This window comes from Gymnogyps californianus, chromosome 8 (assembly GCF_018139145.2).
Source record: "Gymnogyps californianus isolate 813 chromosome 8, ASM1813914v2, whole genome shotgun sequence".
Classification (NCBI taxonomy): domain Eukaryota; kingdom Metazoa; phylum Chordata; class Aves; order Accipitriformes; family Cathartidae; genus Gymnogyps; species Gymnogyps californianus.
The window spans coordinates 7,057,501-7,079,599 of NC_059478.1; the positions used below are offsets into that span (position 1 = coordinate 7,057,501).

The window sequence follows — 22,099 nt, forward strand, 5'->3', positions numbered from 1 at the left end:
CCCATGGGGAATATTTTCGGTAATACCTATTGCAATCTCATGCACTTGGAAGGCAGGAGGAGACAGAGGAATGAAATGTGATTTTCAGGAGAGGTGGTGTAAAGGCCCCAGGATTAGTTATCTCTGACAGGAAGGATTTTACAGACTCCAGCAGACGGCAGAGGCAGAGTCCTGGCCATTTCTGCGTTGGCCCGATGGCTCCTCCAAGGCCCCATGCTGGGATGCCTCTCTCGGAGCGGCTTGGACGGCTCTGTCCCTCTCCCTGTGAGACGCCATGGGGCTGCCTGGGGCTCACTGACCCCACAGACAACTCGCCTCGCCCCCACGTGTGCCTCATACCCTACCCGTGCCGGGTCCCCGAAGGGTCTTCTGGCTCCCCCTCTCTTGCGTCTACCTGATGTGCCGAGGCATCGTGCCGTGACTCAGGAAACGGGGGAAGGATGTGCAACGCAAGAGTCTGCGGGGTCAGCAGGCCACTACGTCCCGCGGTCCCCAATGTCCCTGTCTGTCCCCCCGCGGCCGCCACTCCCTTTGCCGCTGTGCACGTTCAGCTCTGCTGTGCTGCCTCTCCTCGGAGCTGCTCAAAATGAAACCTGAAAGACCCTGGACTGACCTCTGGGGATGGGAGAGTCCCTGCCAGTTTCAGACAGTGTATGTCTAGACTTGGTGTGTGAGCAAGCGAGGGAAGGGATGACTAAGTGTCTGAAAGTTTGGACCTTTGGAGAGGAGTCCCTTGGCTCCTTGTTTCTTGGATAAAGTTCCGCTTCCTGTGGAGCCGTGGAGATAAAGGATATTTTTTTCCCATTTATTTTTGCCTTTTCAAAAAAGTAAAAAATATATAGATACGTCTTGGACGAGAAAGCAGAAACCTTTGAAAAATTTGTGCAAATCAAGAAACACAAAGAATGTGTTGAGTGAAATATTGCATAGCGACAAAAATCAAAACATCTCACTTCGCCTTCAACCGCTTTAAAACATTTTAATGGTTCGAAAGGAAATTTCAAAATGAAAAGTCATGTTTTGCTTAAAACACTGGAAAGTGTTTCATTAAAAAGGAAGAGTGGAAGCAAAACAATTGCCTTGTATTTTTTTTTCTCTTTGCGATCAACCTGACGGCTCTTTCCCCAACCCGTGCCGAGGTCAGGAACCGGGGCTGGGCCCGTCTTCCCTCGCGTTACAAGGGGCCTGGAGCTGCCAACCCTCGGATCTGAGAAAGGGACAATCTGATGAAATCATCTGCCACGCAAGAAATTCTTGTATCACCATAACTATGTTTTATTTATTCTTTTTTAAATACAAATTTCCAGGCAAGCTTGGTCCCCAGGACATCCCTGCTCCCCAGCAGATGCCTACAGAGGTCTTTTTGGCCACAGGACAGTCTCAGGTCCCGGGGAATGAAGAAAGGGGCTGGGGAAGTTCTTCCCCTCCAGAGCGCCGTGACACCGCGACACGTAGGTCTGAATGGCAGTCTTGGTGGCCTTGGGACCTCTGCTAGCTTCCCCTGCCCTGTTGGGGCAGGTGTGGGACCATCAGGTGTGGGATGTGGCATCGCCGGCCTGCGTGACACGCTTGGGAAGGCCCCGCTTGCGGGACTGCGTGGGTCAGGGAAGAGGAAGGACAGAAACGGCGCCATGAGGAGACGCCAGTGGCTGAGGTGAGAGGGAAGGATCTCCCTGGGGGCTACAGCGGAGGGGGGACCCTGCTCCCACCCGGCGTGTGGAGCCGATGTGGGGACAGCCTTGGGAGTCAGAGATGGCTGGCTGGCGGGGGGCAGCAGGGAGGCACAGAGGCTGTCTGAGGGGCGTCTGGGGGCTGTGGGGAGCAGGGAAGGCTGGCCGCGGGACCACGGGGAGGCTGAGAGGAGATGGGGTGCAGCAAGGCTGAGGGGAGGCTGGCGGGAGGTGGGAAGGCTGGCTGAGGAGAGGTGGGGGGGGCCGAGGAGAGCCTGAGGAGCATTGGGGGGGCTGAGATGAGCCTGAGGGGCGGCGGGAAGGTCTGGGGGGCACAGCTCTGAGGGGAGGTGGGAGGCGGGCCGGGGCCCGAGCTGGGGCTGAGGGGAGACACGCAGAGCGGCGCATGGCGGCCGGCGGGGGGGGAAATCCCCGTAAGCCGAGCCCGGCCCGGCCGTCGCGCCGCGCTGCCCGTCCCGCTGCGCCGGCGGCTGAGGCCGCTTTAAGGCGCGGGCGGGGCGCGGCCCCCGGCCCACCTCTGAACCCGGAGATTGACGGGCGGCCGCGGAGGAGGCGGGGCGGCCCGCGGGGGCCGGCCTTCCCGCCGCCGCCGCCAATGGGGCCGGGGGGGCGGGGAGGCGCCGCTGCCCCTTCCTCCCCCCGCGCTCCTCCGTGCCAGTTTGAGGAGTCCGGAGCCGAACAAAAGCAGGCGGCGAGGGCCGGGAGCGGTGCGCGCAGGCCCGGCGGAGGGGGGGCCCCGCTGCCGGTCGCGGAGCGGTGCGGGCCGCCAGCCAGCCCCGAGCCCGGCCCGAGGGTGGGGGAAAGTTTGGAGCCCTCCCCCGGAGCGCGGGGGCTCCGCCGCGCTCCGGCCCCGGCAGCTCCGGCGCTGCCATCGCGGGCGGCCGCCCCGCTCCGCTCTGCTCCGCCCCGCTGCGGCCGTTGCTGCTGCTGCTGCTGCCGCTGCTGCTGCCGCCGCCGCCTCCCCGGGCGCAGCCCCTGCCCCGCCGGCCCCTGCCCCCGCCGGCCCGCCCGCTGCCTCCCCGGGCGCGGGGCTGAGCTGCCCTGCTTTTGGAGTCGCCGCCGTTTCCCCTCCCTTCCCCGGAACCCCCCCCTCCCTCCCTCCTTCCCTCCCTCCTCCCTCTCTCCCTCCCTCCTTCCCTCCCTCCCTCCTCCTCCAGCAGCCAAAGGGATTTTTCCCCCCTTTCTTTTCTCTCCCTCTCTTCCCCCCCCCCTCATTTTTTCCCTCCTCCTCCTCCTCTTCCTCCTCGCCGCGGAGCCGGGCGCCAGCGTGAAGGATAAATAAAAAGCGAAGAGGAAGAGGCTGGGGAGGAGGAGGAGGAGGAGGAGGGGGGGAGGAGGAGGAGGAAAGAAGAAGAAGAAGAAAGCGAGCAAGAAAAGAAAGCGAGGAGCCAGGCGGCCAGCCCAGCCGCGCCGCTCCCGGCAGCCAGGGCAGGAGGAGGAGGAGGCGGCGGCGGAGCGGGGGCCGGGGGCCGGCGATGGATGACCAGCCGCGGCTGATGCACACGCACAGCGGGGTGGGGATGCCGGGGCACCCGGGCCTGTCCCAGCACATGCAGGATGGACCAGGCGGGGCGGAGGGGGAGGCAGGCAGGAAGCAGGACATCGGAGACATCTTACAGCAGATCATGACCATCACGGACCAGAGTTTGGACGAAGCGCAGGCCAGGTGAGAGCGGCGGCCCGGTCCCGGGCGGCGGGGGGGGGGTGTGTGTGCAGGTGCCGGGGAAGTTTCCCCCGCGCCCCGGCCCGGCCTTTGTTGTCCGGCGGGGGAGCGCGCCCGGCCGCGGGGCGCATCGCGCGGGGACGGGGGTTCCTGCTGCTAAGATATTTGGGGGGGGGGGGGGGAAGGGGACGGGTTAATTTTTTTCCTTCCCTTCCCCCCCAGCCCTTTCCCAACTTCGTGGCGGTTTCTGGGGGTCGCAGCGCCCACAGCCCGCGCCGCCCCCCCCCCCCCCTCCCCATCCCGCCTCACTCCGGCCCCTTCCCCATCGGGGGTCCCAAACTGGGGCTCGGCCGGGCGGGCGGCCTGGCTTTTCCCAGCTTTTTTGGGGTGGGGGTTAATTCCGGAGGGAGATGGTTGTTGGAGCAGGCTGGGTGTGCGGGGGGCTCTGCGTTGGGGTCCTCTGAAAGAGGCAGAAAGTGCTGCTCCATTTTTTTAGGAGCGTTAATAATGTTCTTTTTTAGGGCCCTGTAGTGGTGTTATTTTTAAGGCCGTGTTTTTGTGCTTGGAGGATGCACATAGAAGCTTTCCTTTTTTTTTTTTTTCTTCTTTATTGCAGAGGTATTTAAAAAGGAAAAAAAAAAGGCTGTAAATGCTGGTAACCGAATTGCCCCCGGCTTCAAGGAGTGCAAACCTAATCCGCACCTTCAAAGGTGCTAGCAAAAGTTGAGGGAAAAAAATAATCCCCAAATTGAAGGCACAGTTGAAGGAATAAAAAAAAAAAAAAAGTTGCCCTGAATTGCCGGGGGTACACTTGAAATTTCTTCTGGGCTGCAGAGCTGCTAGGTGTGATGTCCTTCCCCCTGGCATTCATGCCCCGAGCTGGAGCAGATTGCTAGAATACATTGTTCCTGGAAAAACGCACCGTACAGCCCCAAAACTCGCTTAGTAAGAACTTCCAGAAGGATAAAAGTACCCCCCACACCTCAGCTTACATCCTCCCCGCCTCCCCAGCTTGTATAAAGCTCCTGCTTACCGAAAAGGCTTGTTGCTGGGCTGATCTTACTAATTTTCTTATGTTCTTGCAGGGGCAGAGTAGCTGTTAGGAGGAGGAGAAGGAGGAGGAAATCATGCACTTTCTCCCCGGCCAGACCCGGGGCAGTGAGGGGGTCTTCCTTCGGAAAGTTGCAGGAATTGTGTGTCTTCCTGCCTGGATAATTTAGTGTAGTTAATCAAATCAATAAAACCAAAGCAGAACAGAGCTAGGAGAAGGCTTTATGGGTTTGCCTTGCTGGACTGTTTCAGCTGCTTCCTCATAGTACTTTTTTTTTTTTTTATTATTGTTTTTAATGCTGAGCTGCCAAACATGCTGTATTTATCAGTGATGTTTGGCTTTGCATTTCCTCTATCCATCCTACTATTGCACGGTTGTTTTGCAGCCTCTTCTTTTTTTTTTTTTTTTAAATGAAGTTTTGCGAAGATGCAAAGTGTCAGTATTATTTGTAAGAGGGCCCCTACAGCATATGTATGTGATTTGTGTATACCCAAATGTCTGCGCCCATCTGGGTGTGCTGATAAGGGGACGCTGTGGTTCTGCAAGGGTATATACCTTTGAGAGACTTCATCAGATATATAAATCTTTTTAACATGTTGTGGGTGGTGGGGTAAGTAGTGTGAATGTTTGCCAGATGTTCACATCGTCTTTCGCGTGTAATTTCGGTTGGTAAACAGAAATCCCGTAACTGGCGCCTGATAGCAACAGCCCTTATACAACTAAACCCTTGGCTAAATGGTCGTATGGCTTAAGAGAAAAAATAAAATCATACTGTTTCTTTGCCTCAGCGGGCACATGGTGGGTTTTAAAACCAGCTGATTAAAACCAAACCCACCCCCCCAACTCTGTCCTCAAAACCCACAGGAGAACGGTCAGCTCTGAAATAACAGCAGCCGAAAAGAAAGGTGTTGAATAGCACACCCTCCCCTTCCCAGAAGCAGCCGGCTGTGTTTTTAAATGTCTTTGCTGTCCCAATTGTAAAGAATTAAATTTTAACACCTGCAAATAAGCTGGATCTAAGTAGCATGGAGGCAGAAGAATGGGTTTCTCCATATGTGCGCGTGTGTCTCTGCGCTCCAAGTTGGGCGCTGAAATTCCCTGAATTGACAGCTCTAAGCAGAGGATGTTTCCAGCGCTGGGGCAAGAGGGGGGGGATTTCCCCTCTGCCTTGCAGGACCAGCCTAATAAAGCACATGGCTGGGTTTAATATCGGAGGTGGGGGACGGAGAGAGCCCAGTGCTCTCTCTGTATGGACTAAGACAGTTGAAGCGAGCTTGGCTTCCAAAAGCTGCTGGCTTCGGCTCAGTGCATCGCCTGGCTCACACCGGCGGTAGGAGCCGCTCGGTGGCAAAGGCGATTTTCAAGCCATTCCTAAATTGGCGTAATTCATCTCCTCTGCGTTAGGTAGGTGGCTGTTTGCAGCACCGGCACTCAAGTCCTAGCAGGGATGACGGCGGGGCCGAAGGGGCTCAAACGTGTGTGTGTGTGTTTGTGTCCCCCCGCCTCCGGCACGCACACACCAGCCGGCATGAATTTGGAAAGTTGTTCCTTGTGGTGACATCCTAACCTCACCCTCCCCTCTTTTCTTTTCTCTCCAGGAAACATGCTTTAAACTGCCACAGGATGAAGCCAGCCCTTTTTAATGTCTTGTGTGAAATCAAAGAAAAAACAGGTAGGAAATCAATGCTGTTGGTTCTGTATTATTTTTCTTTTTGCTCTTTGAGGGTTTTATTCCATCAAGTTTGTGGCCCCCCCTCCCCATGTAGCAGTATTTAAGTGGGTAGAAATAACTGGCCAGTATTTAATGCTTCTGGCAGTGGACTTGCATGATGTGGTTTGTGTCTGGAAGGGAAAATATCGTGCTTTAATTTCTATTGTATAGCCTCTTTTTATTTATTGCTTTTTCTGGGGAGAAGAAAAAATCAAAACGCTTGCAATTTCTGTCTTGCTCTAGTTTCCTCTTTAAGACATGGCACTGTTTAAAAAGAAAAATAAATCTGAGTACAGAGTGGGGGGGAGGAACCTGACGAAACGAAATTGTGCAGTTTTACTAATATTACTATTCAGGTAAACATAAAGGTTTCTTACTCTTTTTTAAAGAAAGGGTTAAAATGCTCTTGTCTGCCAATCATCCAGGCTAGCTCATGTAAGAGCGAGTTGTCAGTTGCCTTTAGTGAAAGCAATATATTAGATTGTTAGTTACTTTAGGGTACTGTTGTTTTATGGCATGGGGTGTTCTCAGGCTTCTAAAGAAGCTAATGGCATGAGAGCGTTGGTTCTGCTGTTTCCCACTTTCCAGACCTCCTACCATGTACTAACACACTTATAACACATCCCAGGGGGGCATTTAAATTTTAAAAGCAACAATTAAAAAATAGCAGTCATCAATCAAGGGTGATCTTAAACAACAGATGCTCAGGGAAGGACGTTTAGCAACATGCACCACTTATTTATGTATTTGTTGGAATCTCTTTTTTTAATTAAAAAAATGGGGGGAATGATGGAAATTTAGTGGGGACGGGGGGGTTCATCTCTGCCGTTGGCTTTCTAAGCTGACCAGAGTTGATCGGTGGGCTTTTCCATGCCGATCTAGCTGCCTTGTTTTAGCACGCTGCAAAGTACTTGACTTCTCCCCCCCGGCCCCCCCCCATTTTACAACAAGGACTGTAACAGTCAATAATTCATATCTAAACCATATAAGCAAGGGCATGACATGAATGAAAGTGACAATAAATATGATTGCACACCCAGTTGATATACATTGATAGTTACACATAAAAGGGGAACAGCTTTCAGAAACCTGAATCTGGGTCTTTTTTTTTTTTTCTTTCTTAAATATATATATAAAACCTCCTAGCGTGAGCAGCTGATTGAAAATACAATTACTTGACTCTTGCAATATATATAAAATGACTAAGGGGGCCCTTTGTTAAACGTTGTTTGTGCAGCGTGTAGCCCAGACAAAGCACCTACTGATGGCATTCGGCTCTCTGAAGTCCTCATGGCTGCGTGGCCGGGTCTGACCTTCCCGAGGAGTCCTTCCTTATGGAGTTCCCATAACATCGAGCAGTGGGTTCGGTATGGGAACCTCCGTAGAGTTCATATGATGTAACGTGAGGGTGTCTGCCTAGAGATAAATTTTATGGGTTTTATAGTGTTTCCCTGTGTGCCACCCCAAAAAAAAGGTGCTACCGAGTTCCTTTCCCTCTTCCCTCTTTCTCCTTTTATTTTGTGTGAGCCAAAGAAAATGTTTGTCTGCCTTTTCTCCATGTGTATTTGATGCTGCGTACGTTGCCTGTGCAGGGGTACTTTTTGGCAGGGTGAATGATTAATCCCAGATTGGCTTTGCTATCGGTGCAGTCGCAAAGTTAGGGGATGGGGAATCTGCTAGGACCAAACCTGGTGGGAAATCCAGGTGACCTCGGGGATGCTGTGGGGCCCTGGTGACCTGGGGAGGAATGGGGACATCTCGTACATACCCATAGTGACTGGGTGGGAAAATTCCTGTCTGCTAAGGAAAATCGAGAGAGATGGTATAGGGTGAAGCGTGCTGCTGGAAATAAAGGATATTGAAGTGTGAACTGGGGCTGTCTTTTTTTTTTTTGTTTGGTTGGTTTTTTAAATTTTATTTGTTGCTGTTGTGCCTGGGTTACTTGGCTTACGGGGCTGCTGTATAGAGGTCTCCGAAGAGGTTGAATCGAGATGGCTTTTGGAGCCTTGTTTATCTACCTTCGGATATGTTTACAGTGAAGTATTTTGCTTTGCAAATTCAAAGACCTCCTCCCCTCTCCCCCATCTGCGTCCCCAAAAGTCACACTTTGTAAGGAAGCAAATGGCCAGATGGTTTTGTTTTATTTTTATTTTTTTTTAATTATTGCTTTGTGGGCCCAATGCTAGGAGGAAGTTAGCCTTGTTTTTTCTGGGGCTGAGGGTACCGCCTGCTTCTGGTTGCTTACCGCTTCCTTGTGGGCAGCGGCGTGAAAGTTGAGCCAACTTCTCTCTTCCCACTTTCCATTTTGCTTCCCAGATTTTTGCATGTGTCGCGTTTGATATCCTGGTGATTGTTTGTGGTCACTGGTGGGTGTTTGAAAGTGCGTGCGTACATCTTCCCCCTGGCGTTATGATGTGCAGAAATGTGCGTTCAGTTACCCCGCTGCCTGATTTAAGTGACTCCAGAGCCTTACGGAGACTTTACCACCGTCTCTCGCAACATTATGGCTAATATTTCATAGCGTTAACGTTGTCTTGAGCAAACCCAAAGTGTCCATAAAGTTCTTAGAAAAAGAGGTCGTCTGTATTGGCCGAAGAGTTCCCTTTTGCACTTGGGCTCTTCAGCTATTGTAAAGCATTTATAAACACTTTTAAAAATAATAATAATTTAAAAAAAAAAAAAAAGCTCAGGGGGTTGTCTTTTGTCTGCAACCTGGAGATTGTTTCTTTTGGGGTGATGTCTGTTTAAAAGTAACAAAAGTTGAGAGGTTTGATCTGATGGGAGCATGTAGGGGGGGAAAAAAATTGCCACTTAAATATACGTATAAGTTGTCCGCGTTCATTTGGTGTGTTTTCACTTGCTGTTGGTCGCTTTGTTGCGAGGGAAGGGGCAGGACTGCCTTCAAATGGCTGGCTGGCTTTTTGGAATAATAATTATGGAAATGGGAGGCATTGTTGTCCTAAATACAATTGATTCCTCTATCAATAGGGATTGAAATCGGAAATTGCATTGCTGATTTATAAAAAGTTTGAAGGCAGGGGTAGGGGCTCTGTCTTTACGGCCTTCCCCCCCCCCTTGTTTTTTTCTCTCTCTTGGTATGTTTTTTTTTTTAAGCTGTTCTCTGCATGAGCAGAATAGCTAAGCAGAAGAATCAGGCAAGGCGTACGCAGACGTGGGGTCCTTGGATGGCAAACTGGAAAATATCTGCTGTCAAAATGCAGCAGCATCTATTTCAGCTGTGAGCCTTTCCCAACTCCCATCTCGTTCGGCGGGGACCGGTGAGGAGAGGCTGAGCGCAGGATATATGACCATTTAATCTGATTCCTCCTCCTTAAGAGCTTTTCCCATCGTTTCACTTTCTCCGCTCTTTTGGGGGAGGTGAGGGCATCAGCCAAATTCTACTTCTTAAAAAGACCCTGACTTTGTATTTGAAATCCCCTGGTTTTTATTTTCTTATCCCCCTTGCCCTTCTGTGTTGAAGGAATTCAGGTTTAAAAGAAAAATGTACATACCAGCGACGGGGGGAATTTACGAAGTGGAATATTTATAGACAGCACTGATTAGCTGTGCAATTGTTGTTGAATAATGGGTTTGTTGGTTTTTTGGTTTGGTTTTTTTTTAATTTTAGAACATAATAGCTATATAAGGTGCCTCTTAGCTACCTTTCCCTGTGCATTATCTTCACCAAACTTAACTCAAATCAGATCTTTGGAGGAGGTAGGATTTCTTCCCCTTCTTTTCTTCCTTAACACCCCTTTGTTCTCTCCAGCTCTGTGTTCAATTAACACCCCCATCGCAGAACTGTAGTCTTTTTTTTTAATGTCTGTTACTGTATTTCACTTCTGACACCTCTCTTATTATTCTTGCCTGCTATTTCTCTTTAATATAGCAATTACGATATGGGGTTTCTTTCTTTCTTCCTCCCTCCCTTTTATTCCCCCCCCCTCCCCCCCCCAAGAGAGGCACTGGGAGAAGTGGGGCAGCCACGGTGTGTGCAGTGCTGGTGTTCTTGGGGTTCGGGGCAGAGCTGAAAGTGGGGTACACTGGCAAGCCCAAGGCCCCTCGAATGAAGTTTTTTGCAGGGCAGGATGCAGGGCAGCTTGCTTTCCTTTGCCCCCAGCCCTTCTCTAGGGTTTCAAACTCTGCCCTCCTTGTCCTGCATTTGCACCGGGGAGACTTAAACACCCCGATTTGAATTTCAATGCAATTCTTGCACCTAAGGCTTCATTCTGCTTCTGCAAAAGCTCATCGTGAAAGTGCTCGTGCTCCAGCCCCGGAGGATCGGGGTCCCCCCTCTGCTCTCGGCAGGTCCAGCCCTCGCCCGGCTGCTCTCCCTCCTGCCCTTCAAAGGGAAGGAAGCCTTTGCTTTGATTTTTTTTTTTTCTTTTTTTTCTTTCCCCCTCCAGTTGAAAGGCTTTGAAGGCAAAAGTGATACTTCTCTCTCCCAGCCGGGCAGGCTCCCTATAGGGACAGGGTCTGCCAGGTCCCTGGTGTCGCTGGCCTGGGGGGAAGCGAAACATTTTGGGAGAGCAGGGCCTCCAGCCGGCCAGCGCTGCCCAAGGAAGCCTCTTTGCAGCTCACAATTAAATTGCTTCCAGAAACTTGGTGTCTTCAAGGGAAAGGAGGGAAGGGAGTGTGTAAGGGGCTGGAAGATAGGGATGGTTTGGGAGGGAAGGCAGCGTCTGGAAGACCTTGGCTTGGTGGGGGCCTTTATTACTGCAAGAGGAACGGCCACCTCTGGGGACTGGCTGGGAGGGGATGGAAACCAGTTACTCTGATGCGAAGGGGGACATGTCCCAGTAGGTCCTGGTGGCTAGAAGGAGCAGGGACTTCAGGGTTGGACCTGTCACTGCCATGAGTCTTTTTTTCTGAGCTTTCCTCTTCCAGCGTGGCGTTGTCCATCAGGGATCTGCTGGGGATGGATAGCTTTGGAGGAGCATGCTTGCAGGGAGATTTCTCCTTTTCCTTTTTAATTTTATATTTTCTTCCTCTCCCCTGGTAGCATGTGGTTGGAACTCTTTGAACGGAGCAGGCTTAATTAGTTTAATCAAAATTGGCCTCCTGCAATCCTCCAGGGGAGGAGGTGGGAAGCACAGGGCTGCCAGTGGGCTCTTCCTCCCACCTCCTCCCCCTCGGCCCTGCCGGCAAAGCGGAGAAACCAGGCCCAGCTCCGGCACAGCGTTACCGCTCCTGAGGGACTCCCCACAATTTGGGGAGTACAGGAGCAAACCTGTTTGGTTTTGTTTCAAGGCTTGTTTTTTGTGGGTGCCTGATGTCAAGTAAACTGCTGTGATTGCAGCAGACTGGGAGGATGCTCTTGGAGGATCTGCTGGGTCCCATCGCTCCCTGCCCCATCTGTTTGCTCCTGGGGGATGGATGAGCTTGTCCTCCTGCCCTTGATCCCGTGCTCCCAAGTCTCCCAAACTTTGCTTGCACCAGCCTCCCCAGGTTTTGGGTAGTGGTAGCCATTGGGTGTGTGTGTCCAGGGGAAGGAGGGTGCCGGGAAGGTGCTGTGCTGGCAGCCTGCTCTTTGGATGCTGCCTGCTGACAGCACTGGACAAGGCACAGAGGAGAAGGAATCTTCGTGTTCAATTAATGCATGCTGGAAAAATATCTATATTAACCAGATGCGTACATAAATAACAGCTAACCAGAGCATCCTCTTACATGAACATTAGGTGCCTTCCCTGCTGCCGTGGGTCTCTCTCCAGTCCATCTCCCCTTGTCTCTGCATGGTCTTGGCAGCAGTCAAACTGTTGTGGGTGAGTCCAGGGAAAGAGATCTTGTTATTGGGCCTTGTAGCTCCAAACAAGAAACTCAGAAGATCTTTCAGGCCTAAATTTCTCCAGGGAAAAATGGTTCAAGTTCCCTTATTTGAGACCTGCAAAGGGATTTCCCCCTCGGAGCGCTGACTGTCTGCGAGCAGAGCTTTTCTAAACGATCTCAAATGCTAGATTTATTCCTGTTAGCAGGCTCGTGCGCTGCATGCCAGCCCTGGGTTTGAGGGCAGCGGCTGTAAACAAAACGCTGAGAAACTCTGAGACAATTTCATCATGGCTTTTTTTTTTCCCCTCCCCTGTCACAAGGAAATTACTGCATGCAGCAATTCTTTAGGGGAGTAGGGTGGTGGTTTAAACGTAAATGGTTTCGTTTGCAGTGAGATACACTAGGCTATGCTGCTGTTGGTGCTTCTGCTGAATCAGAGCTGGGGATTTTGGCGGGGAGAAGGGAGGAATACGGGATTCCTCCTCTGCCTTTGGTTCAGCACCTCATTCCCCAGTTCCTCCTTTAATCCAGGAGCTGCTGCCTTCTCTGCTAATGAAGCTCTGCAGAGGGTTTCGTGATCTCTTGGAAATCTGCTGTGAAGCATTTTACTACTGGTTTTTTTTTTTTTCCTTCCTGCACTTGGAGTTGGAGTGCTTTGGGAGGCAGGAGAGCCTGTCCTATTTGCTCTGTGTGCTAGAGGGGTGGTTTGCAGCTGGTGCAAAATACAAGGTACCCAGTGGGAGCAGGGGGTGAGTTTGCATCTGAAGATGTGATATTTTCTTTTTTCCACCTTTTTGATTTTTTAAATTTTTTTTTATTCCTGCCTTGCATTCCTGTGGCAGTTTTCCTGTACAGTGAGTTTCACCCTCTTGGTAACACGTGCTTTGCTTTGCTTTGTTTTGGGAGTTGCTGTGGGGAAGGTGGGCTGCGCAGCCCTGGCTCCACGGACCCCAGAGCAGGATGCCCCTGCCAGGCTCCATGCTTTTGGGCTGAATCTTTGTGCTTTGGGTGCTGGGCAGGGAGAAGTGATGCTGCCTTGCGCTGCGAGGATGTGCACTGTGCAGCACCTAGCACAGGGGGACTCAGTGCTGGGTTGGGGTTTGGAAGGAGGTAATGTGATTTACAGCAATGGATCTGGTTAATAATCTCCAGCAGCTTCTGTATACTCAGGGGCTGCTTGTATTCCCAGCCAGGTGTTTGCAGACCGGATCAATATGGTCCTATTTGCATGGGGCTGTCCATAATCTAATAAACCAACCTCAATCTGTGTCCTTTGCTTTCCCCAAACATCCACCGAGAGATGATCCCGGTCCAGTTGGACTGGCAAGTGTTCCCTGTGGTGGGAGAAGCTGTTTTGTGAACAGTGCCTGGGACCTGGACTGCCAGCCTGGGCTCACACGTGGCACCCCAATGCTGCCAGCCGGTACTGGGTGCCAAGGCTGTGCCCTCCACCAGAGCCTGGGCTGTGTGAGCACCCCTGCTTTTTGGGTGCGCTGGATGTTTGTAGGTGCTGCACGGTGCTTTGCAGACCATCACCTCCCCAGCGTGCTCCAGAGGCATCAACATCAGGGGTTTTCCATGAAATTCCTCCTCTTGCTGTGTTGCCTTTGGGGAGTGTCTGCTGGGAACCCCGTTTGAGACCAAAAATGATGGTTTTGTGGGCTGGGTGGTCAGGAGCTTCTGCTGAAAACTGTCTCAGAGGTGTTGCGTCCCCCAGCGACTTAAATAATACAAAGTGATGGGCGGTATAGGGATAAATTACAGAAAGCCGTGGCCTGAGGAGGCTGTGGGCTGAATACATTAAAGCGTGGTGTTGTCAGGCCGGCGGCGGGGCTGGGGAGGGACTTGGGTGATGCTTTCTCCCAGTGCTGGGGGATTGGTTGGGCTGGAATTACTGGTTTGCAACTGTGTCGATTAAAAAAAAAAATAAAAAAATAAAACCACTGAAGAATTAAATCTCTTGGCCTTGTGTTTGTGAGCCCTGCCCCTGTATTTTTTTTTTTAAGGCGGAACAGAAAGCCACCTTTACTGGCTCCTTTTCCTGATGGCAAAGGTGAGGCAGCCCGATGGAGGGGAAGGCTGCGAGGAGCGGTGTGCTGTCGCTGCTTCTCGGTGTTTTGGGGAGGTCGCCAGCACAGATAATAGAAATCCCCTCTGACACCTTGAGTGAGCAGCACGTTGTCACCGTCCTCTCCCTGCCCAGCCTTTTATTTATAGGAGAAGCCTTACCCAAAATAGCTTTTTTGCGTGCCCTAAGCTGACGGGCTGTTTCCCAGCCCCCCCCCCTTTTTTTTTTTAAATATACTGATAAATTGAAAGTCCTCGGAACAGCCAGTGCTGTGAGGAGCTGCTCTAATCTAAAATGATAACTTTGCCATTTTACTTCAGCCTTGGTGAAAAGCGAGCGGAGCTGCCTTTGCAAGTGGGATCAGCCTGTCTAAATGCTGGTGGCTGGATTTTTGTTTCTCGCCTGAGTGTGAGCCCAGAAACTCAGTTCATCATTTCCACGTCCCATTTTCAGTTTTGCAGGCAGCATTTTGTAACGCCATGTTTGGCCCAGTCTGGCTGGCCTGCCTGTCCTTGTTATCAGAAGAGGAAAATCAAGTTTCTCTCCTGGTTGGATAACATTTTCAAATTCCAGAGTGATGTTGATTAGCAGAATTAGCAGTGGCAGGTTAACCGGCAAAAATACCCTTCCAGTTGTGAAGTGTTCATTGCTGGTCTCTGCTCCTTTCCCAGCTCCAGCGGTCCCAGTCCTGGACACATCTCCACAGCATGGGGATTCTTCTCTCTTAATTCAGCATGACTGTTTCCTTTGACATTTGATATTTACAAGGCTGGAGCCAAAATGAAAGCGAATCTGCCCATAACTCTCCGAAATGTGCCTTCCTAATTTCAACATTAATGTTTCAAAACCCAAGCTGCTGGTGGGTGTACATTTGCTTGTTGACACACATCCTTTTTTTTTTCCTGTGCAGTGATTCTCTGGTGAAACATTTAAGAATGATACAATACATGGAGCCTCTGGATGGATTAGTCTCTGGCTTTAAGCTTTGAATTTGGCTTTTAACTCTAAGTCTCTAATTTTAAAAGGTTGCAAGTGTTTTAACTTAGTCTTTTTAGTTTGGGAGGGGGATGTTTATATGCAAAATTATTATTGCAATAATATGATTAATTTGCAATAATATGATTGTTGCAAATCTCTAGCAAAAGGCACAGTTCACAGGGTAAAAGAAATGAATTGGAAGGAGTTGCAGCCGTCAATCCTGACTTCACAGCACAGGACACAGCCTCCCCAGTATGTTTTGTGTGAAGCTTGTGCTTTCCAGAAGGGCATTTGGTCTTGCATAGGAAGGTTGCAGGCAGTGGGATGTGGTCCACCACCCTGGTGGAGGTGGTGTTTTGAAGGGTTTACGACCCTTGCTTTGCAAGGGGTCACCTATTTATTTCTGATATGAATTTGTGAAGCTTCTGGCTGCCGCGTTGTGCTGTGCGTGTGCCTGCTGAGAGCGAGGAGCCTGCTGCGGCCCTGCTCCCAGTGCAGTTGCGTGTCTGGGGGGAGCAGGTGGCAGGAATGGTGTTTTCGGCAAATGTATTATTCCCCCGGAAAATCCTGGCTGTTAGATCTGGTCAGCAGATGTGAAGCGTCGATCGGTATCAGTGGTGGGAAGGGGAGTTGCAATATACTTCGCTAATGGAGAAAAACCCGAGGAGCAATTCCCTGATTTACGCTTTTGGCAATGTGAAATGAAGCCGTCTGAAGCGCTTTGCTCAGCAAGCTCGTAGCAGACCGCTTCTTCCTCCCTACTTCATGCAGATTTTTCCAAAGAGGCTGTTTCTCGGCTCTGTCGCTGGGTGGGTGGAGGTGGCTAGGGGGGCACGGACCCCTTAAATGCATCCAGAGGCACAAAGCATCGAGCATGGGAGCAGGGAGCGAGCAGCGCCCGCTGCAGCTCGCTCCAAAGCCCCAGTGCAATTCTGTCCCCAAGCGGCTGAAAAGGTCATTCAGTGCGATAGCAAACATTTACTTTTTTTTTTTTTTCCTTCCTATTCCCTCAAATAGTCAAATTAGCATCCTTCCTCTGCTACAGGAGCTTCGGGGGGGGGGGGGCGTCCCAAGAAGGATTATCAGTAGGAGCGCTTGGGCCCGGGCTGTGCCTCTCCCGAAGGTCCCTGGCTGCTATTTGCACATCCCGGGGTCTGACTGCAGCTGGCATTTCCCCCGTTTGGTGGAATTTACTTTCCGCCTGGCGAGGGCATTGGGTAACATTTGCGCACCTGGGCTGCTTAAGCTGCGGAGGGGCTGGGGGGATGCGGCGGAGAAGGTCAGGGGTCTCTGCTTTCCTTATGGGCAGGAGGGAGCAGGGAGAGCAGCTGATGGGTACTGTGTCCTCTACCTAGGCAGCAAGGAGGAGGGGGAAAACAACGTTACATACCGTGATGGTACCTGTGCGACCATCTGGACCCTGCTCTGATGTTGGGTGGATGCGGGGTTGGCCCTGGCTGTGGAGAGCTCAGACCCTGCTCGGTTTCCTCTTGTGGTGGATGGATCAGTTGGGCAGCTGGGTCTGGGCAGCGGGTGCTTGGTTGGCTTTTATTGTGGCAAAGGGTGCTTATATTTCCATTCGGATAGGTTTGCAGCGTGTGCCTGGGAGGTGCGCAGCCTGGGGTGGAATTTCTCCTTAGAAATGGCTCTTCTGCATCCAGGTCTAGAAAGCCGTGGGGTCCTGACCTGTGGGCGCTTGGGGGTAGGATGACATGTGCAGCAGCGCAATGGCATGGCTGGAGGTTTAGGGAGACTATCCTAAGGGCAAACGGGGATTGTTTACCATGAAAAACCCACAAGCAATATGGAAGGAGATAAGACACAATGAAGGGTGGTAGTAGGGGAAGTCCCCGGTCTTTCCATGCTCCCGAGGCAGGTGGCAAAGTCCACACAGGTGGAAAGACAGATTTTCATTTCCCTTTTTCTGCTGTGTTTGGTTAGGCCTTGGAAATGTCCTTCGGCAAAGGCAGCGTGCCTGGCTGGCTGGGTGCTCGGGGGGCTAACAGCCAGGGGTCAGGGCAGAAGGCGAGTGCCAGGAGGGCTGTGACGGCACGGTGCTTCCAGCCCCAACACCCTGTTGGGAGCTGCGGGCATGGCTGGTGGAGCGCGCCGGTCCTGCGTGCTGAGGCACGCAGCTGTGGGCAAGGGTGGTGGATGGACCTGCTTCATCGTACGTAGGCTGGGATTGAGAAAGGAGCTGCGCAATTAGGAGAGGTCTCTGCGGTTTGTGTTTGAAAGGAGCTCCATTAGGATAATTTTTAGGGTCCTGTTTAATCAGAAGGCTGTCTGATGAAGAGGGAAGCTGCTTGTGCGGTGGGTCTCCGCTCATGCCGCATCCCCTCTTCCTGGTCCCTTTTGCTCTGTTTTAATTGCTTTTGCTTTACCCTTCGGGGATGCTGGGTCTGCTACCCTGGAGGCGGCCAGGCTCCCATCAGCACCCTTTGGTAGTGATGCTCTCCTCCCTCAGGCAGCTCTTTCCAAGGATCTCCTCGGCCTCTTGCCCATTGCACGTCATCAGCAGCCTGCTGCCTTCCTCTTGCTGCATCGCCTTCCTCTTGCTGCATCTCCTCCCCCTGTGCAGGCACTGGTGCTGGGTCTGACCCTGGTCAGCGATTGCCCTCGTGGGCTCCCGAGGGAAGCCTGTCCCTGCGGCTCTCCGGAGGGCTGTCAGGCTCGGTGAGGAGCGTGGAGGAGACCTAAATGAAGAACAAATGAAAACCATATAGAGACAAATGGGAATCAGATTTAGGAAGCAGACGAGACAACCCTTTGGAAGGGGCAGGGGGGGTGTTTGCTTTAATCAGTCTCCTTGGGTTTCAGGCAATAATAAAGCAGATTTGTTTTCTTTTACCTTCTCTTCCCCCAGCCCCCTCTCTTTCCCTCTGTTCCTCTTACTTGCTGTTCTCAAAACAGCCCTGGATCCAGCAGCACCAGCATCTCCTCCCCGAGCTCCCACCTTCTGCACGTGGGATTACTGGCCAATCTAGCTGACATCATGTCCAGTTTTTTCCCTTCTCCTTCTGTCTGGTTCTCCCTGTCGGGAGCTTGTTGCCTTGAGCCAGGCTGCCTTGGCTGGGCTGCTGGGGACGGGTCCCTCCCACCGCCAGAGGAGCTTTTTGGACTGCCTGGAGCGAGCGGTGGAACAAACTCCTCCAAACGGGCTGAGATTTTCTCTGGGGAGTCGATTTGTCCTGGCACACTCTACTGTGTACTTTAGAGGCAGTCCCCAGGGACTGGCTGTGCTTGGAGGAGATCAGAGTTTCTCTGTTGGAGGATGCTTGAGTTACCTCCTAACGTGTGCTCCTCCGGGACGTGGTGGTGGCTGGTGGCTGCAAGGGAGGACCCTGCCTTCCCAGCCTCCATGGACGGCTTGTTTCCCTGCAGAAATGTGCTTCCTTCCCCTTCCTCCTCCTTTTTGCCCTGGTCATCGTCTTGGCGCACAGCAGATGGATCTTGGGAGGGCTGAGGCCATACGTAGCTGTAGGTCAGTGAGGCCGAGCCTTTGATCCCTTCCACTTCCAAGAGTCCTGTTGGGGAGTAATCATCTTCGTAAGCAGAGAGGCCAGACTGGAGCTGGGATTAGCAGTTCCCATGACCGTCTCTGCAGCTCCGTGCTGGGTACCACGCAAGGGGTGAAGTTTCTCCCACCTTGAAGGGGAACGTGTGCCCTGCCTCCTGCTGCGTGCCCAGTCAGGGAGGTCTCACTAGTGCCTTCTGCGTCTGGGCTGCTGCAGCATGCAGGGCTGTTGTGGTCATGCCCCAGGCAGAGCTTTCTCATACAGAGTTGTTTTTCTATTTGCTGGTGGCTAGATGAGAGACAAGGGATCCGGGGTAACCTCTAGTGTGTTCTAGTGGATTGTTTTCAGATGCTCTCCTGGGTTTTGTAACCCACTTAATCTCTGTCTTACGTAGGATTCTCCATCCTGGAGAGTACGTTCACCCACTCTGCTGGGATGTGCTGGGAAGGCTGGTGGTGAACAGCCTCCAGTATGACTCTTGGATTTCCAATTGCTCATACCTCAGGCAGAGACTTTCAAGGTGGCAGCCTGTGTTCCCAGCTGGCCCGTGGGGCTGTGGGTCCCCTCCCATGTTCACGGGGTGATGCTGGTGCAGTGTGGTGAGGTGGTTTGTCCGGGGCACCCTTCACCTCCAGCGCTCAGCAGGTCTCTTGTAAACGCTGCAGAATTGCACGTACAATTGCAATGATTTTCCTGTGTGGCTTGGCACCTCTTGCACATAGGCTTTGCCGATAATCCTCGACGGAGGCTGTGTCTGATCCCAGCGCGGGCATCTTAGCTGCTTGGCAAGAGCCATTCTGGAGAAAGTTTGTGGTGGCTTTGCTGCCCAGGAGGGGCTGATTTAATTAATGTTTGCAAGACTACCACAGGGCTTTCCAGTTACAAACTGGTTTGGCTTTGCTCTGAAAAGCAGAGTGAAGCAAAGGAGCTGAGTGTGCCCTGCGGTGGCTTTTCCAGGTCCCCGAGGTTGGCATGAGGGAAGGTGCCTCCGTTGCAGTGCAGGGTGAGCCTCCTCCCTTGTTCAGCATGGCAGAAATCGTGGTTGTAAACCTTCACCCTGGTATGTAACCACGCTGTGGGCAGTCGTCTCCCCCAGCTCATGCAGGTGGGTGCCAGGGGAGCACACGGGTGCTTCGGCGCCCTGGCCCTGGATGTATCCCAAAGCTCCCCATCCTGTGCTGTATTTCATCTTCCTGTGCTTCCAGAGACGTCTGTGCATATAAGATACTTCTTGTTGCTGCCAGCAAGCTTCCCTTTAACCGTGCCACGATCGGGCTTTTTTTAAATTTTATTTTATTAGGAAATTCCCATTTGGTTGCTTTAAAAAGCAAGCCCTTGTGGCTGGCCCCTGGCCCGCCACTAACAGATTTGTTTGAGAAAAGGCTGCGTTGGCATCCTGCTTTATTGAACATGCCTCCTGGGAAGGCGGTTTGAATATCCTTCTGTCTCCTCGGAGCAGGGAGCTCTCAGGACTGCCTGCCGCCATGGGGATGGAGAATGCTCTCCTCTCCTCTCCCTTTCCCTCCCACCCCTTCCCCTTGTTCAAGCCTCCCTTTTCTTCGCCCCCCCCCCCTTTTTTTTTTTTGGAGGAGAGAGAGCACTATGCACGGTGCGTCCCGCTCCATGCGGCTTTTCTCTTTCCCCACGGAGTTCATCCAAAGTTCGTATCCAGACGATGAACAAAGTAGCTCAGACCTTTTCCTGACTCCTCACCCTTTGTCCTCATCACTTAGTGACAGACAGGAATCAAATGCCACAGACAGGCTGACGGGACAGGGCTGTGTGAAAGTCCGAGGAGGAGGAGGAGGAGTGGAGCAGTGCTGGGTAGATGGGGGACTCATATTTAAACTCTTCTCCCCCTCCCTGGGTAAAGAGCAGAGCTGCTTTTACTTTGAAGGGCAGAGGGGAGGTGCAGCTTTTTTTTTTTTTTTTTTTTTTTTTTTTTTTGGCAGAAACCGGATAAATTTTTAGCAACAATAGACGTAGGGAAGAAGGACCGGATGGAGTTAGCCTCAGTGTTTAGCACTGGGTGTGCCTCCCATCGGGAGCAGGGGAAGGAAGGGGCTACGGGCCGTTATGGATCGGTGGGATGGAGGCTGCTGATCTGCCTGCATCGCCTCTTTGCTGGAACAGGAGGCTTTGCCGTAGGGAAGAGGGGATGCATGGTCCTGGTCCCCATCCGTTTCTGAAGGCTGCATTGCCCTGGCTTGGTCTTCCATCTCACCAAGAAAGGTGGCTTGGTCTGGTCTTGGCTTGGTCTTCCATCCCACCTGGCTTCAGGACTCCCCTCTGGGCAGTGGGTGGTACCCCACTGAGGGTGCAGGGGAGTGGGGTTTAATGTCGGAGGCCTCATGTGCAGGCTGGTTTAGCTGGGCAGCTGCCCGGGTTGGGCTTCTCACTACTACCAAAAGCTGGGAAGGGACTGTTTCCCGAGCTGGTGTTCAGGGTGCTCAGGAGATTTGGTTCAGCCTGTCAGGAAGGGAAAGGAGCAATTTAGCCTGTTTGTTCATTAGCACTTGTCTAACTCATTCAGCTGTCAGAATGGGGATGACTCCTGATGGGTATTTATCCCTCTTCCAGATGTCCTCCCCACCATTCACCTTCTTTCCTTTTTTTAATGAAAAATGATGACAACTGGAACGTCTGGAAGTCCCAGACGAGGAAAGGATGGTAGCACCTCATGGCAGAGATTTTGTGGGGGCTTTTATGGAAGCCAGGTTGGCTGTAGCACCGAGTTTGGCAGAGGTTGGAGGGTAAGGATCACAGGCCTCCAGGGAGAGGAGGTCTCCACAAAATGTATGGTGACCCTTCTGTCGGGGCTGCTCCTCAAGAGGTGCTGTGATCCTGCAGAGATGTGCTGGGCCAGGGCTCTGCGTCAGTTCTGGATCTACTTGTGACCGAATGCCTCACGTCTGTCTCTGGAAAGCAAGGACCTTCCCCTTGGTCTCCTAAGGGGATCCTCCTGGTGCAGGCAAGTGGCTGCAGCTTCCCATAACATGTTATCTGTTAAAGCCTCTAGAGCAAGCTCCAGGGATGTGGTGCAAGGCAGGGCTGGAGGCTTCGCCTGCTCGGGGCCACCGTGTTGGCAGGGAGACGTGAATAGTGTAGACCAGCTCTGTGCCTGGCTGTCGAGGCATGGGTATGCGATTGGGCAGGGAGGGGAAACACTGCTGTCGGAAAAGGACTTGCAAAGGAGCGTTTACATTTGGCCCTTAAATCCTGGGAAGTGCCCTGGAAGCTGTGGGTGAGAGGAGGATCTCTTGGGTTCAGTTTGCATGTGGAGGGAGACTGCTCACGGCTTAAAGGAGCAAGAGCAATGTTGTCTCCTCTGTTTGCAGAGGAGAAACCAAATTGCTCAGTGAGTCCCAGGACTGAGCAGGGAGCTGGGGCAACCAGCTCACCCCAGGGCATGGCAGGTTGAGTCTCTGTCCCCGGCCCTGGCTGCAGCGTTCCACATGGCTCTGGCCGCTCTCATCAAGCCCGCTGCTGGGGCCACTTGCAGGGGTCATCTTGGAGGCGGCAGGAAGGGGCTGGGGAGGTCCAGGTTTTGCCCTCTTTTGTTTGCTGATTTTGCAGAGCTTGCTGATCTGGGCCCTGGCCAGCTTGTCTGACTCACAGGAATCATCTCACGAGTCTCCTACACCCTCCATTAC

At 52.3% G+C, this 22,099-nt stretch overlaps 2 protein-coding genes across 4 annotated transcripts in view; both read left to right on the forward strand.

The window, feature by feature from the left end:
• Positions 1-22,099, forward strand: part of ALDH9A1 (aldehyde dehydrogenase 9 family member A1) — a 533,528-nt gene that overhangs the window by 229,270 nt on the left and 282,159 nt on the right. The gene's annotated exons all lie outside the window — the stretch shown is intronic.
• PBX1 (PBX homeobox 1) overlaps positions 2,971-22,099 on the forward strand; it is a 131,787-nt gene continuing 112,658 nt past the window's right edge. For all 3 annotated transcript variants that reach the window (XM_050900735.1, XM_050900736.1, XM_050900737.1), the window contains exons 1-2: positions 2,971-3,357; positions 6,004-6,077. In XM_050900735.1, coding sequence (XP_050756692.1) covers positions 3,167-3,357; positions 6,004-6,077 — 265 coding nt within the window. In that variant the 5' untranslated portion in view covers positions 2,971-3,166. The remainder of the gene's footprint in view (positions 3,358-6,003; positions 6,078-22,099) is intronic.